The following is a 13,591-nucleotide window of genomic DNA, read 5'->3' as shown; positions in this document are numbered from 1 at the left end:
ACACTGAAAAGCAAATAGATTTTTATTGGAACCTCTCTGTACACCCATTTCCTCATCTGTTAAGTGAGGACACTAACAGATACCTACTCTCATAATTACTGTCAGAACCATAGTTAATTATCCCATCGGTTAAGAGCAAACAGGGGCATAGTTAGTGCTATGTGAATGTTAGCTATTGTATCTAATACTTAGTTTGGACAAACTATTTTTAATATCTAGAAATCAGTTTCTCCTCAGGTAACCTTCCTTTACTATAAATTGTGATACTGATTATAACTTCACTTTTGTTAAAGTTCGGGTATCTACATAGTTTTCTTTATTGTCCTATACTGAGTATATCTACTTGAAACTAATATGATATAATGAAAATGTTACCTTATTGAAATAAAAAGAGCTATTTATAAATTACTATGGAAGAAGCAATGCAGATTGAAACACTGAGTTTTGGGGAGGAAAAAAAGTAATAGGTCCTTTGGCCCATCTTGGACAAAGAACACACACACATTCATTTACTCATTTATTTAAAAAGTGTTGAGTACCTATTATATACAAGGCAAAGTTGGTATGTTAACAATGTCTATTAGAATATGATAATAAATGACTCTAAACATGACCAGTCCATCAATTCATTTATGGCCTAATGGCTGGTTAAGTTAAACAATGGGTGCTGTCCTTTTAAGGCTCTTAAGACACCCAGAATCCTGGTAAATAATATGCACTGTAGTTATTTATAGTTATGCTTTTGTTTCCAAGGCTAATAGATAATAACACCCCACTGAGGTGTTAAGAACCCCAGCTAGTCACAACTATGGGTGGAGAAGGTGGTACTATAAGTCAGATCTAATTTTTTTATCTGATTATGGGTGAACATTTGACATGGTATATAACTACATTAAATATCTAGCAGATATGCATATCAAAATGCCATATTAAATACATATGTAATTGGTAATAATAAAAGGAATAAAAGAAAGTGAATATGGAAAATTCATTAAGGAAATATTAGTAGCCCGTATTATCTGTATAGAGCCTTCCTATTACTTATCAAGCTGAAATATTCATCATTTTTGTTTCATGTGTATATTTTACAATATGGGAAATTTCATGTAAAATGGAATTATTTACTTTGTGATGAAATTTGGAATGGCAGCAGAATCCCTGCTTTATTCTATTTTATTTCAAAAACTTTAATCCATGAACAATGGCAAAATTTAAAAAATGGAACTAGATAAACACATGAAATCACAATTCATTACTTTTACATTTATTTTAAGCTCTTCTATGGTATAACTATAAAACACCTTTATCATAGAATTCCTCAGTAGTGTCTTCTCTTAACTGAATTTAGTTTAGAAAATTTAGAGTTTCATTGATTATGGTTCTTTTCTGTACAAGATTGAAGATAAAGATCAAATAATTTTAAGAATTAATGTTAGGTAAAAATATTTTGTGTGCTTTCCCCATGAAAAATCTCAAGCAGCTTCCTCTCAATTAAAAATAATACTAATATTCCCGTGGGCTTATAATACGGCAAACACTTTTTGAAAGTAATTGAAATGTGTTAGTAAGAGGACATATTTTCATGCTAAACGTGTATCAGTAGTCCATATATTATTAAAATAATTCTTTTCATAGACGATGACCTATATCTTTATTTGCCTAGAAGTCTGAAAATTGTTAACAATAGAAAGGTCAGTACAATGTGATACCAGTCAGGTTTCTTGACACATTCAAGTTTAAATGGACCAAACTTTCATTCAATTAGCACCTGGCTTTTGCAGCCAGGAAGCTCTTATTTTCAGTGTCTTAACTAAAGGACAATGAAGGTATAAGAACAAGCTATTAAAAAAAGGAAGGATCTTAAAAGCAAAAGTCTTCTCTGATCATCCTGGTTTTGTTTTCTTTGTCGAACACAGTACCAGACCCGGATGTTTCTGTGCCTCTAAAGGTTTAGAACACGGCCATCAGGCATTTAGAAGAAGAAGGCAGAAAAAGAATGGCTCTTATTGTAACCAGATAATCATTGGCCACCAGCGCTTCAAGGCGCCTCCACCGGTCCCCTGGACTTGCTCCTATCTCTGAGGGGCAAGGATCCCTGGAAACATCACTGTTCCTATTCCTGTGCTTTTCCAGGCAGCAAACTAGCACTGCTTTCCTTCAGGAGCCCAAGAGTGGCAAAGCTACCCTTTCCTGTATCCATCCTGCCCCAAGCCACTAAGTGCAAGTCTATTTCCTTGAACTGTGAGGTTGGGGATGTGAAGAAAATGAATAGAAGAGTTCATCTCTTAGCTCTTCCATATTATGCTGTCTCTTCTTAGTTATGGGTGGAGGGAGGTCCTAGGGTGGGTTGGGAATCGTCATACATAAACAGGGCAGATTTTTCTGGAATTTTTAAATACCACCAAGGCACTGGTAGTTAAGTAGGGTAGGGGTGACCAAAATTTCAGGATTTCTGTCAATCCATAAGACAAAGATTCGTGACTGCCCTTTTCAGTTCCCAAAGCATTTATTGATGGATTGATTGCCAGACTGGTCTATTTAATGGGAAGAGGCACTCTTCTGTTCCCAGGGAATTAAGTGAAGAAAGACTGGAGCGGTAAGCACTGGTGGTAGATTCCAGTTGGTCATGCTTTCTAATCCCTAACTACATGGTTGGATAAGAAAGTGCATCAGTTAGATGTGAAAAAGCATGTGCTGTCTCTCCAGAGTCCAGAAGTTCTTAAAAACTGTGATGTATATCATCTGGAACAATAAATTACGTGCACAAAAAGAGTTTATCATAACATAAAATTAAAAAGTGACAATTTCATCACACAGTTACACTGCTGTTTTCCTTTTTTTTTTTTCTTTTTTTTGGGGGGGTTGTCCTTTTTGTTTCATTTTTCATTTCCATTTTTGTTTTTTATGGAGGGTTGGGGGAGGGTAGAGATTTGGTCCACTGAAGATTAATCACCCTCAATGATATATATATTAGAAAAAATATCAGCAGCAAGACTCTCTAGAAATAGATTCTGTTTGATGTAGCTAGTCTGTCTTTTCTGTTTTGCCCTCTTTCACGGCAGCCTCTGAAGTTTTCCGCAGGGGGGCTTTCTCCGAGTTGGCATGTCCTTGGCCAGAATCCGCTGCTCCGCCATTTTTGTGGGTAGTGTGTTTTTCCAAGTAGTTCAGCATTTCACTGAGGACTGTTTGGAAAGTGCTTAGGGCTGCACATATTGCTGGAGTCCCAAAGCCATGAGTGATCAAACTGGAAATGAGAAGTGGTAAGGAAAAAGAAATGAACAACTTGTAGTATGATACAGAACAAGCATCTGATCCAGAACATTCAATCAAACAGGCATTTATTGTGTTCCTAAGGGGTGTCAAGCAGTAGGAAAGATAGAACACAAGTCAATGTATATTTTTTGGCCATAACAGATTCAGGATGCATGTAGACTTGTCATGGAGAGACTGGAAAAACACTAATGATCAGCAAACCTAAATATTTAACACAGGATTTGGCTCTGATTCTCTATCTCATTAAGAAAGCCAAAATTTAAAAAAAAAGGCAGAATTACAACTTTCTGTACTTGGGAAGCATCTCATTTCTAAGAATAACATTTATATTTGTATGAGTATAGTTCACACAAGAAGAACTAAAGATTGGCTGAGTATTCTTGATGGTTAGCTGTTCCTTTGACTTCATTCTTCTCTCCTTCATAGTAACAAAGTTTTATCTGGGTACACAGTCATCTAGCTGGAAATGACATTTTTAAGCTTTCCTTGTAGTTATGTTTGGACATGGGACGAACCTTCCTACACTAGAACATGAAGGGAAGAGTTGTATGTGATTCCCACCTGCTTACAAGGAAATTGAGTGCTCTTTATTTTTCTCTCAAAATAGTTATGCAGCTCTGCAGACGAAGATAATCATCCTGGTGGTACAGGTAGAACACAACTGAAGAATCTCACTCACCTTCAGTGTCCTCAGTGAGAGAAAAACAAAATTCTCTCTTATGTAAGCCACTTCATGTTTGGGTTTTAGTGGCTAACCAATTAACTAATAATCATAAATAATGAGAAAATGTAGAGAGTGTTGTTGGCAACTGCAGCACACGTAACCCTTCCAGTCATGACCACCTCTAGCTGAACAAATACGTAATTGTAGATTCACTGTTGTGAATAGAACACCCCTAGCTTGTTCATTTCGTCAATTGTTTCGGAAGTGAGACTCTGCCTGGCTGCTCCCCATAATTAATATCTTGTAATAATATGGAAATATATGTTTGGCATATATAATGCATATGTTATATACAACATAGTATGTATTATACATTCAATAGATAGAGCTAGTAACTGCTCACAAGTCCTAGTATCATTGTTATGACATTAACAGTTTTTAAATCAGACAGATTCATCCTCCAAAATATGTTAACTTGCTTGCTATCCCTTGTAAGTTATGTAATCTTTAGGAGCAAAAATAAGGAGATTTTAAAACAATGCAAATGAAGGATTTACAGTCCAAGGCAGCCTGTGGATATGTCTGAATGGTGATAATAACGGGATCTATCACATGAAATTGCTTCTATTAGTCCATAAAAAGGGCTCAGGATGTTGCCAGACCTATAGTAAGTGGTCAATAAATGGTAGGTATTGTTAGCTATGGGATACTCATGGTAAGAGTAAAATTTTCTGCATGTCTCACACTATACTGTACAGGTTGCCAGCACATTTCAACTGAACATTTTATAAATGTCATAATCTGTGCCTGGGTCATAATCAATATACATTAAAAAGGAAAGTCTTCAGTCTTCGATTATTTAGAAAATAAGAACAGGTAGTGCTTAGACAACTATGCATGCCAATATTTGTAGTATAAGACATTATCATAATTCAAGCATCTATATCTTTGTTATAGTATCTTGCATTGCTGAGCTGGAAAACTGATCTCAGCTCTGTTTCTCAGTGAGATAACTAGAAGGGAACCCATATGCTTTAAGATCTATCAGGGAATCTGGACAACACATTGAATTGATTGGAGTGGTGGAAGAATTAATCGTGGTGGCTGCCACAAAAACAACTGAGTGAACCCGTTCATTAGTGTTGAAATACTTGGCTCTGGTTACAATCGGCGTCTCTGCTCACGCTTAATTCCTTTGATTGAGCTCCTTGTACCACAGGATGAATTTTATTGTTCTTTCTAGTGCCATGTCCTCTTGCTGAAGGCTGCCCTCTTTATCTACAGCAGAGTATGCAGAATTCAGTTTCACTAGGTTAAATATTAAAATTAATAAGCCAGTATTTGAGTTCGGAACATATGCCAGGCCCTGCTCTACATGCTTCCTTCTGTATCACCTTCTACAATCCTGGAAACAATGCTAAGAATTAGGTATGATTATTTCCATATAATCATATGAAGATAATGTGCAGAGTTAAGTAATTTCTCTGGGAAATCTGATATTCTGCATTGCCTCTGTGCCTATGTTCTCAGGATGTGGGTGTGTTTTATTTTATTTTCTTTTATTTTTTTAGAAATCACATTCTGTTGGCAGTTTTAGCTTTGTTTTTCAAAGTTGGTTCTGTAGGCAGACTTGTAGGCCTGGAAAATGAGAATACTTCTTACTCTTTTAAGACTGAGGTTTTTAAAAATCAAGTACAAAGTGGGTAGGTCTATAGAAATGCTTTAATTCTCCATGTGAAGAAGTAGTGTCCCCATAATGAAAGATACTTAAGATGGTCTCCTTCCTTGCTGATGGTCCTGCTTGCTTTTACACGATGCAATATCATTAGTAGGATACACTTTCATCTGTGCCCAGCACTGAGAACCCACTATGCCGTCTTCACACGGGCTCTGGCTGTAGGCACTTTGTGATCTGGAAGAAGTTATTTAGCTTGGTAAGATGACAATAGTCTCACTAGGACATCTGCAAGTTCTTTCCAACCCTGACCTTCAACCCACAGGTGCTAATGCTCTTCTTTAAAGCCAGGACATGGAAAGAAGGTGATGAAAACTGGAAGACCACTGAGCTCAACCGAGAAGTCTAAAATGGATTGTGGAATCTTCAACTCCAGGAAAGTAACTGTTTATGTTGTATGCCTGAAACTTAATATAATAGTGTACGTCAATAAAAATAAACAAAACTTAAAAGAAAAAGAAAGGTAATTGTTTGGAATGTTATCTTTCAACATGGAAACACCACGTAAATTGTTAGTTTCTTTCATTTAACACTACCTGCATATCAAAAAACATACATGGCACACTATGTAGGATGATAATAAGTACAAAATATAGCTTCTGTTCTAGCAGTTTTCAGTGAGGTTTACTAATCCAATAATTAAAGCAATTTAATATTGTGTTAGAATAGTGCTGAAAAGGGGCACCTGGGTGGCTCAGTGGGTTAAAGCCTCTGCCTTCGGCTCAGGTCATGATCTCAGGGTCCTGGGATCGAGTCCTGTATCGGGCTCTCTGCTCAGCAGGGAGCCTGCTTCCTCCTCTCTCTCTCTCTCTCTCTGCCTGCCTCTCTGCCTGCTTGTGATCTCTCTCTGTCAAATAAATAAATAAAATATTAAAAAAAAAGAATAGTGCTGAAAATAGGTGTATATCTCATTCATAGTGGCAGACAAAAAGTGGAAAGGAATAATGTAGAGTCCACAGAAAAAAAATAAAAGAAAAAAGAGAAATATTAAGGCTGACTTTCAGTCTTAGAAAATAAACTGATGTCATCTGTTTATGATCTCTAAAATCTTTGGTAACAGAGATCAATTTTGCCTTTAGAAGTATATTTTTCAGCACAGACTTAATATTGATGTTATACTTGGCATGTGCACATATTTTCATCAGATCAACAGGAGAGGGCATTTCACAGGCAAGTATTACCTGGGTTAAATGGTAGCCATGAACGGTTTGAAGTAGGTAGGCAAAATTTAGAAGTTCTTCTAAATTCAAATTCATCTAAAAGTGTATCCTCAGGAACAAAACAAGTGAAAGAGCCAGGTAGCATTGTGCTCTCATCATGCCACATTTTCAAAACTGTTGAAGGTGGCAGCCAAGATAAATGCTGTATCAGATTTCCTATCATATTTGCATTTCTCAGGCCTCCTTCCTCCCCTCTTTGCAATTATGTGTTTTAGGTCTTTATTTTTGAAAGGCTGATCTCAGGTTCCTCACTTCTCTATCCCCAAACCTGGTCATTCCTACTTGGGCACCTTCGTTTGACCTCCCTTTTTTTCTCAGCTGAACTTGAAGTCCACTGACCCACTAAAGCTCCTTGGATGATATGGGTGGTGGGGGGGAGTTAGTTTCCTGGTCCCTTGATTAAGACATTGAAAAAGATGCGCTCCTGCCGAAGGATAGAAACTTGCCAAAGTGATAAAAGAACTTAAATAGAATTTTTAGGAGAAAGGAATAACATCTCTTCCCCCTGCTACCAAACTGTAAAACCAGAGCCTGGAAGGATCACAGGAGGACAGGGTTAGATCTCAATCACAAAGGGATGAAAAGCCCTGGGAGCCATATTCGTGGATTCATAGTCCACTGATAATCCAAGTACGCTAGATCTTAGTAGAATGGTGAATAATATGCTATATGTGTCTCTAAAATTCTGTGGTAATATAAAAATCAGTAATCTAAAGTTATAGTCTCATCTTAAAAAAAAAAAAATACAGGGGCGCCTGGGAGGCTAAGTCGTCGTGTCTGCCTTCAGCTCAGTTCATGATCCTAGCGTCCTAGGATCGAGCCCTGCATCAGGCTCCCAGCTTAGCAGGAAGTCTGTTTCTCCCTCTCCCATTCCCCCTGCTCCTGTTCCCTCTCTCACTGTGTCTCTCTGTCAAATAAATAAAAAAAATCTTCAAAAGAAAGAAAATTAAAAACTCTTTAAAAAATACAAAGTTGTTAAAATAAAAATAAACCACGAATGAACAACAGCAACAAAAACAAAGAGGGCTGCGTTAGGACACTATCATCAACCTGTACTCTATCAGCGGCCAGCACTTAACTTCTGCTGACCTCCAGAGGCAGGAGCCTCAGGCGAGAGTGGTGAGAGGGGGCGGGGTACCTCAGTGTCTGGAATGACTGACTTAGTGAAAGGCTAACATTTCCCAGGCTTCATTTGGGAGTCTCTGAAGCCCATGGTAGTAAGATTCAGTGTAAAGTTAGGTTCCAAGAATGGGAAAGAGGAATGCTGCAGAGAAGGGCAGGAGGGGAGAGGAGATGGTGCTATGTTAGCAGAAGAAAGATTAAATGGTAATTAAGATACTCGGCCTTCTTTTCAAACAGTTTAATGTTAAAACTGGCAATGATATAATGAATGGCGTTGAGACTTTTTTTTTTTTTAAGTATAGGAAACTCTTATTTCAGGATAAAGAAAATAGGCATGTGCTTTTGAGAGACTGGAGTTGCTAAGTAATCTTTAAAAAATCTAGGAAGGAAGATGGGAGAGAAGGTGTGACAGAGAACAGAGCAATCTTCCTTAATAATCAAAGGGGGGGTGGAAGGAGACAGACTTTGGGAACTCTAGTTTATTAAATTACATGTAATTCATCCCTTAACAAGTTTCTTGCAATGGGACATTTAAAAAAATGAAGATATATTTATTTTAGAGACAGAGAGTAGGGAGGAACAGAGGAGAAGGGAGAGCGAGAGAAAGAATCTCCAGCAGACACTGATGAGCTAAGCTTGGGGCTGGGCTGGACCTCATCACCCTGAGATCAGGATCCTGACGTTACAACCCCAAGCCGAAACCAAGAGTGGAATGCTGACCTCACTGTGCCACCCAGGCGCCCCGGTAATGGAACATTTTTAAAATCAGGAGCATTGAATGTTAGTTTACCTAGGGTAAGATTGACCCTTTTAAGGAACACAGACTGTTGAATTTTGACAAACGCATGCAGTTGTGTTACCACTACAATTACCGAAAACGTTTTCTCATGTTCCTTGCCCATCAATGCCTTCTCTCCCAGCTCCTGGGAATCAGTGCTCTAATTTCTATCCGTGTAGTTATTACTTTTTCCCAACTGTCATATAAACTGAATAATAAAGTCTGTAGACTGTTATAACTTGGCATAATAATTTTGAGATTCATCCATGTTGCGGTGCTTATCAATAGATCATTTTTTATTGCTGGTTAAGTATTCCATTGAATGGATTTAATTACCATTTGTTCATATAATGGGCCCTTACAATTCTGAAATGTTAATATTTTAAGAGACCATGGAAGGGTTCAGTAAGGAGCCCAATAAAGTAACTGCATTTTTAAAAAAGATTTTTTTATTTTTAAGTAATCTCTACACCAACATGGGGCTTCAACTTATAACCCCGAGATCCACAGTTGCATGTTCCACTGATTGAGGCAGCCAAACCCCAGTAGTAGTATTTTTTAACAAAGTATTATCAAGGACTAAAAATGCATGTTACTATAGGCTTTTTACAAAGCATCTTACAAAAATCTCCCCAAATACCAGGTGATAAGTTGAGAGGACACGTGAATAGATGAAGGCCAACTTAGGGAGACTCACAGCTGGTTGGACAATGAGACCCAAAGTGTAGACCTAGGGCACTTGTCAGCCTTGAAGGACGTTTCCGGATGAGTGCACCCAAGACTCTCCCATGCATCCCCCTCTGCCTGCCATGTTAACTGACAGTAAGATTGAAGGCATCCTAGATTTAAGTGCTGGCATTAAAATAGAGAGGAAAATTCCTGCCTTGGATAATGGAACCAACATTTTAAAATATCTTAATGTGGTTAAAAAAAAGCATTGTGGTGGGCCAAAATCAAAGGTGTGAAATTTAGGGGAGATTAAAAACATATCCATTTGCAGTATCCTGACAGAGAGATCTGACCCAAGAGCAATTCTTTGGGAAAGAAAGGCTCACCAAATCAGTAAATCTAAGCTAAAAAAAAAAAAAAAAAAAAAAAAATCCAAAAAACAAAAAACAAAAAAAAGCAAGGGTCAAATTTTAGGTTTGGATCACAACTAGTCAGGCTCACAAGCTGTATTTACCTTGAACTATTCTCTCTCTCTCCCTAACTAGATTCCAGCTCATTGATTTCATTTTCTTATTACAGTTTCATACCGAGGAACAGGAAGGTTCTGACAACTCACTGTGAGCAACACAATTACCCATTGAGAAAATCCAGGCTGCTATAGTTTATGGCACCTAATGTCAGAGAAAATGCAACTTCTATTTAATTGTCATGGTCTTAATTTTATTCATGGTTTTAAAAACTCCTATTCTGCTAGATCCCCCAATAAATATTCTCGAGAGCATCTTTCTGCAACATAAACCATCTTTTCAAATTGGCTGAGCTCAGAGACAGTAACTATGGCTGGATCTAAAAGATGAAATTCTACTTCTGACTTTCCCCCTAAGTGTTAGGATATGTTCAGATTACAGCAATTGGAGGGATGGCTCAGAGCAGAACCACCCTTTTTAGGGAAAGAGTATGACTGTGTGTACACATGTACCTGCCGAGTTATACTGTTCTTTGTCTTTTATAAGGTGGCATTCCGGGGTCACCCAGGTGGCTCAGCCCTTTAAGCATCAGACTCTTTGATCTCAGCTCAGGTTATGATCTCAGGGTTGTGAGTTCAAGCTCCCTGCATTGGGCATCATGCTGGGCAGGGAGACTCCTTAAGATAAATACATAAATGAATGAATGAATAAGTGAATGAATGAATGAATGAATAAAATTAAAGTAAAATAAAATAATTAAAATATAAGGTGGCATTCTGGTTTCCTCTTGACCAATGGGCTTGACCTGAATAAATTCTACTGATTATAGACTTCAACTTTTTTTTTTTTAAGATTTTTTTATTTATTCATTTGACAGACAGAGAGCACAAGTAGGCAGAGAGGCAGGCAGAGAGAGGAGGAAGCAGGCTCCCCACCGAGCAGAAAGCATGATGTGGGGCTCAATCCCAGGACCCTGGGATCATGACCTGAGCCGAAGGCAGAGGCCTTAACCCACTGAGCCACCCAGGTGCCCCTAGACTTTAACTTTTTAAGGGAAAATATATTATCATAGTTCAAACTGTATCCTCTACCAATAAGGTTAAAAATGAAGAAATGGAGACAGAAATGACAGAGGTAATAATAGAAGATGGAAAAGAAGAAATTGCTATTTGAGAGAGAATAAATTATAATCCTCTTCTTTTTTCCTGTGTGGTTTTTGCCAATAAGACATTAGGAAAAATCCAGCTTTAACTCAGGGTTTATGCTTATAAACTACTTGCCATGAATGATGAGAATCTATCAGGAAACTTCTGTATAATTGAAATTTCACAAACTTCTCATCACACCTTGTGGTATCTCATTAAGTGCATTTTTTGTTTGTGGCTAAGGCCTTATAAGTAAGTTTTTCTTGAAAATCTTCAGGCATGGCTGGGCAGCTCAGTCGGTTAAGCATTTGCCTATAGCTCAAGTCCCGATCCTGAGGTCCTGGGATTAAGCCAGGCATTAAGCTCACATGGAGCCCTGCATCAGACTCCTTGCTCCATGGGGGGGCTGCTTTTCCTTCTCCCTCTGCCTGCTGCTCCCCCAGCTTTTGTGCATGCGCTCTCTGTGTCAAATAGCTAAATAAAATCTTTTATTTTTTAAATAAAAATAAAAATAAAAAGGAGGGACACCTGAGTGGCTCAGTTGGTTAAGCGTCTGCTTTCAGTTTGGGTCACGATCCCAGAGTTCTGGGATTAACTCCCACATGGGTCTCCCTGCTCATCAGGGAGCCTGCTTCTCCCTCTCTCTCTCTGCCTGACGCTCCCCCTGCTTGTGCTTGCTCATTCTCTCACTCTCTCTCTCTCTGACAAATAAATAAATAAAATATTAGAAAAAAAGAAGGAGACAATCTCCAAAGCTTCAGCCCTTACTTGGAATATAAATTAATAGAGGATTCTGAAAAGACAACTGCCTAAGGAATAAGAGCTATTTTACTTCCTGTAATCTAAGTAAATATGGTTTATACTTCAGTAGCTTTGTTGTATGCTAGAGAAATGTTACAAAACTGTTTCCATATTGCTCTAGCTGTCCTTCAGAAATGCTTTAATTGATCTGTCTAAACTGATTTAAATTAAAACACTAAAGCTATTTTCTAAAACATAGCCTAGAGCAAATGCCTATGGAAACTCCCCCTGAATTCTTTCTACCTAAAGAGTTGGGCCTAGGGTCCAGCACATCCTTTCTAAATACTAATAAGGAAACACTAGTTTAAAATGTATTGAAAAGGTGGGGCACCTGGCTGGCTCAGTCAGTAGACCATGTGACTCTTGATCTTGGGGTTGTCAGTTCAAGCCCCACATCAGGGGTGGAGTCTACTTAATAATTAAAAAAAGAAAAAAAAAGTAAAGAATAGCAAATAAATAAATAAAAAATACCGAAAAGGAAATGCCAGTCTCGTTAGTATTTTCAGGTGTGTCTGACAACAGCGGATGGATTTTTCTAGCTTTCTTTTGGGATACAAAAAGCTGAACGTATTTAGATATTTTTTATACTACAAACTAGGAGACAGAACATGTGTAGAAAATAGCCCATTGTCATCATTTAGGTATCTGAGTAAAAGCTGACTTTATTTTGTCAAATTTCAACTTTCTACCTGGAAAATGTCTGACAAGCAACCATCTCTTCTTTCAGTGCGTATAAAAGTTGAAATAGTTGCGTTATTATTCTCATTACTTTGTTCTGTTGCATCATTCCAATGGGTATTTGCTATCATGTATCTTTGATTCCCCGAATTAGATACAGATGCAACTGTCACCAACCTCAGCTCTGTTTTGGTCGCTGGGAGGCAGGCAGGCAGCAAGATTTAAAGGGAAGATAAGCCTCTGTCTCTTTCCCTCCTGGATTATTCAGCTACTGCAAGTTTAGGTCCAAATGTAGCCTGAGGCTCAGTCTGTACTCCCCACTATGGTTTTAGGGGGCAGTCAGAAAAATGCCTTCTTCTACTCATGAGAACAGTGGTGAGTGCAGCAGGCTGGGGAACACCCCTGGAGAACACCAGCAAAGGATTACGGGGCTTCTCTGCAGAACCTTACTTCTTTTCAGAGCTAGGAGGGTAAGGCACTTCATCTCTCAGAAGCAGCGCAAATCCTGAATATAAGTCGTGGACAGAGAGTAGAGGAAAGTAGCTGGGGCTTATCCTCTTAAAAGCTGATAATATCTACCCTTTGTAGCCTATATCTTGGCCATGGACACAGAGGAAGAGAGGGACTGTCTGATTGTGCTTATTTTCTACATAGATTATATTGTCCCATGGCCCCAGTGGAGTTTAATTAATCTCCATTAAATGGTTCCAATGGGGTTTAATTAAAGTGCATAATGAAGGTATACAGTTCTCTGGTGGTGAGAAATTATTGAAATCTACTCACTAGCAAGACCTTGACAGCACTCACAAACTTTCTGTGCTTCCTTCAGCTAGTGCTTCTCAACCACAGATACATAGAAAAGTCACCCAGAGAGCTTATTAAAAAAAATATCAATGTGTAGGTTCCCTTCCAGAGATCCTGATTTAATTTACTTGGCATGGGTCTAAAACATCAGCATTGTTAAAATAATATGTATTCAATTTAAATGCAGCCAGGAAGCTGGGTATGTTCCCATAGGGCCAAGAAGTAAACCCTTCTT

General features: G+C 38.2%; 1 protein-coding gene across 2 annotated transcripts in view; it reads right to left on the bottom strand.

Moving 5' to 3' along the window:
* Positions 1–458: 458 nt before the first annotated feature.
* The window catches only part of TFAP2D (transcription factor AP-2 delta), a 57,183-nt gene continuing 44,050 nt past the window's right edge, over positions 459–13,591 (bottom strand). For both annotated transcript variants that reach the window (XM_032340229.1, XM_032340228.1), the window contains one exon: positions 459–3,244. In XM_032340229.1, coding sequence (XP_032196120.1) covers positions 3,025–3,244 — 220 coding nt within the window. In that variant the 3' untranslated portion in view covers positions 459–3,024. The remainder of the gene's footprint in view (positions 3,245–13,591) is intronic.

Source organism: Mustela erminea, chromosome 4 (genome assembly GCF_009829155.1).
Source record: "Mustela erminea isolate mMusErm1 chromosome 4, mMusErm1.Pri, whole genome shotgun sequence".
In the NCBI taxonomy this organism is placed as follows: domain Eukaryota; kingdom Metazoa; phylum Chordata; class Mammalia; order Carnivora; family Mustelidae; genus Mustela; species Mustela erminea.
The sequence above is the reverse complement of the archived record's forward strand: the minus strand, read 5'-3'. Positions and strand labels throughout refer to the sequence as shown.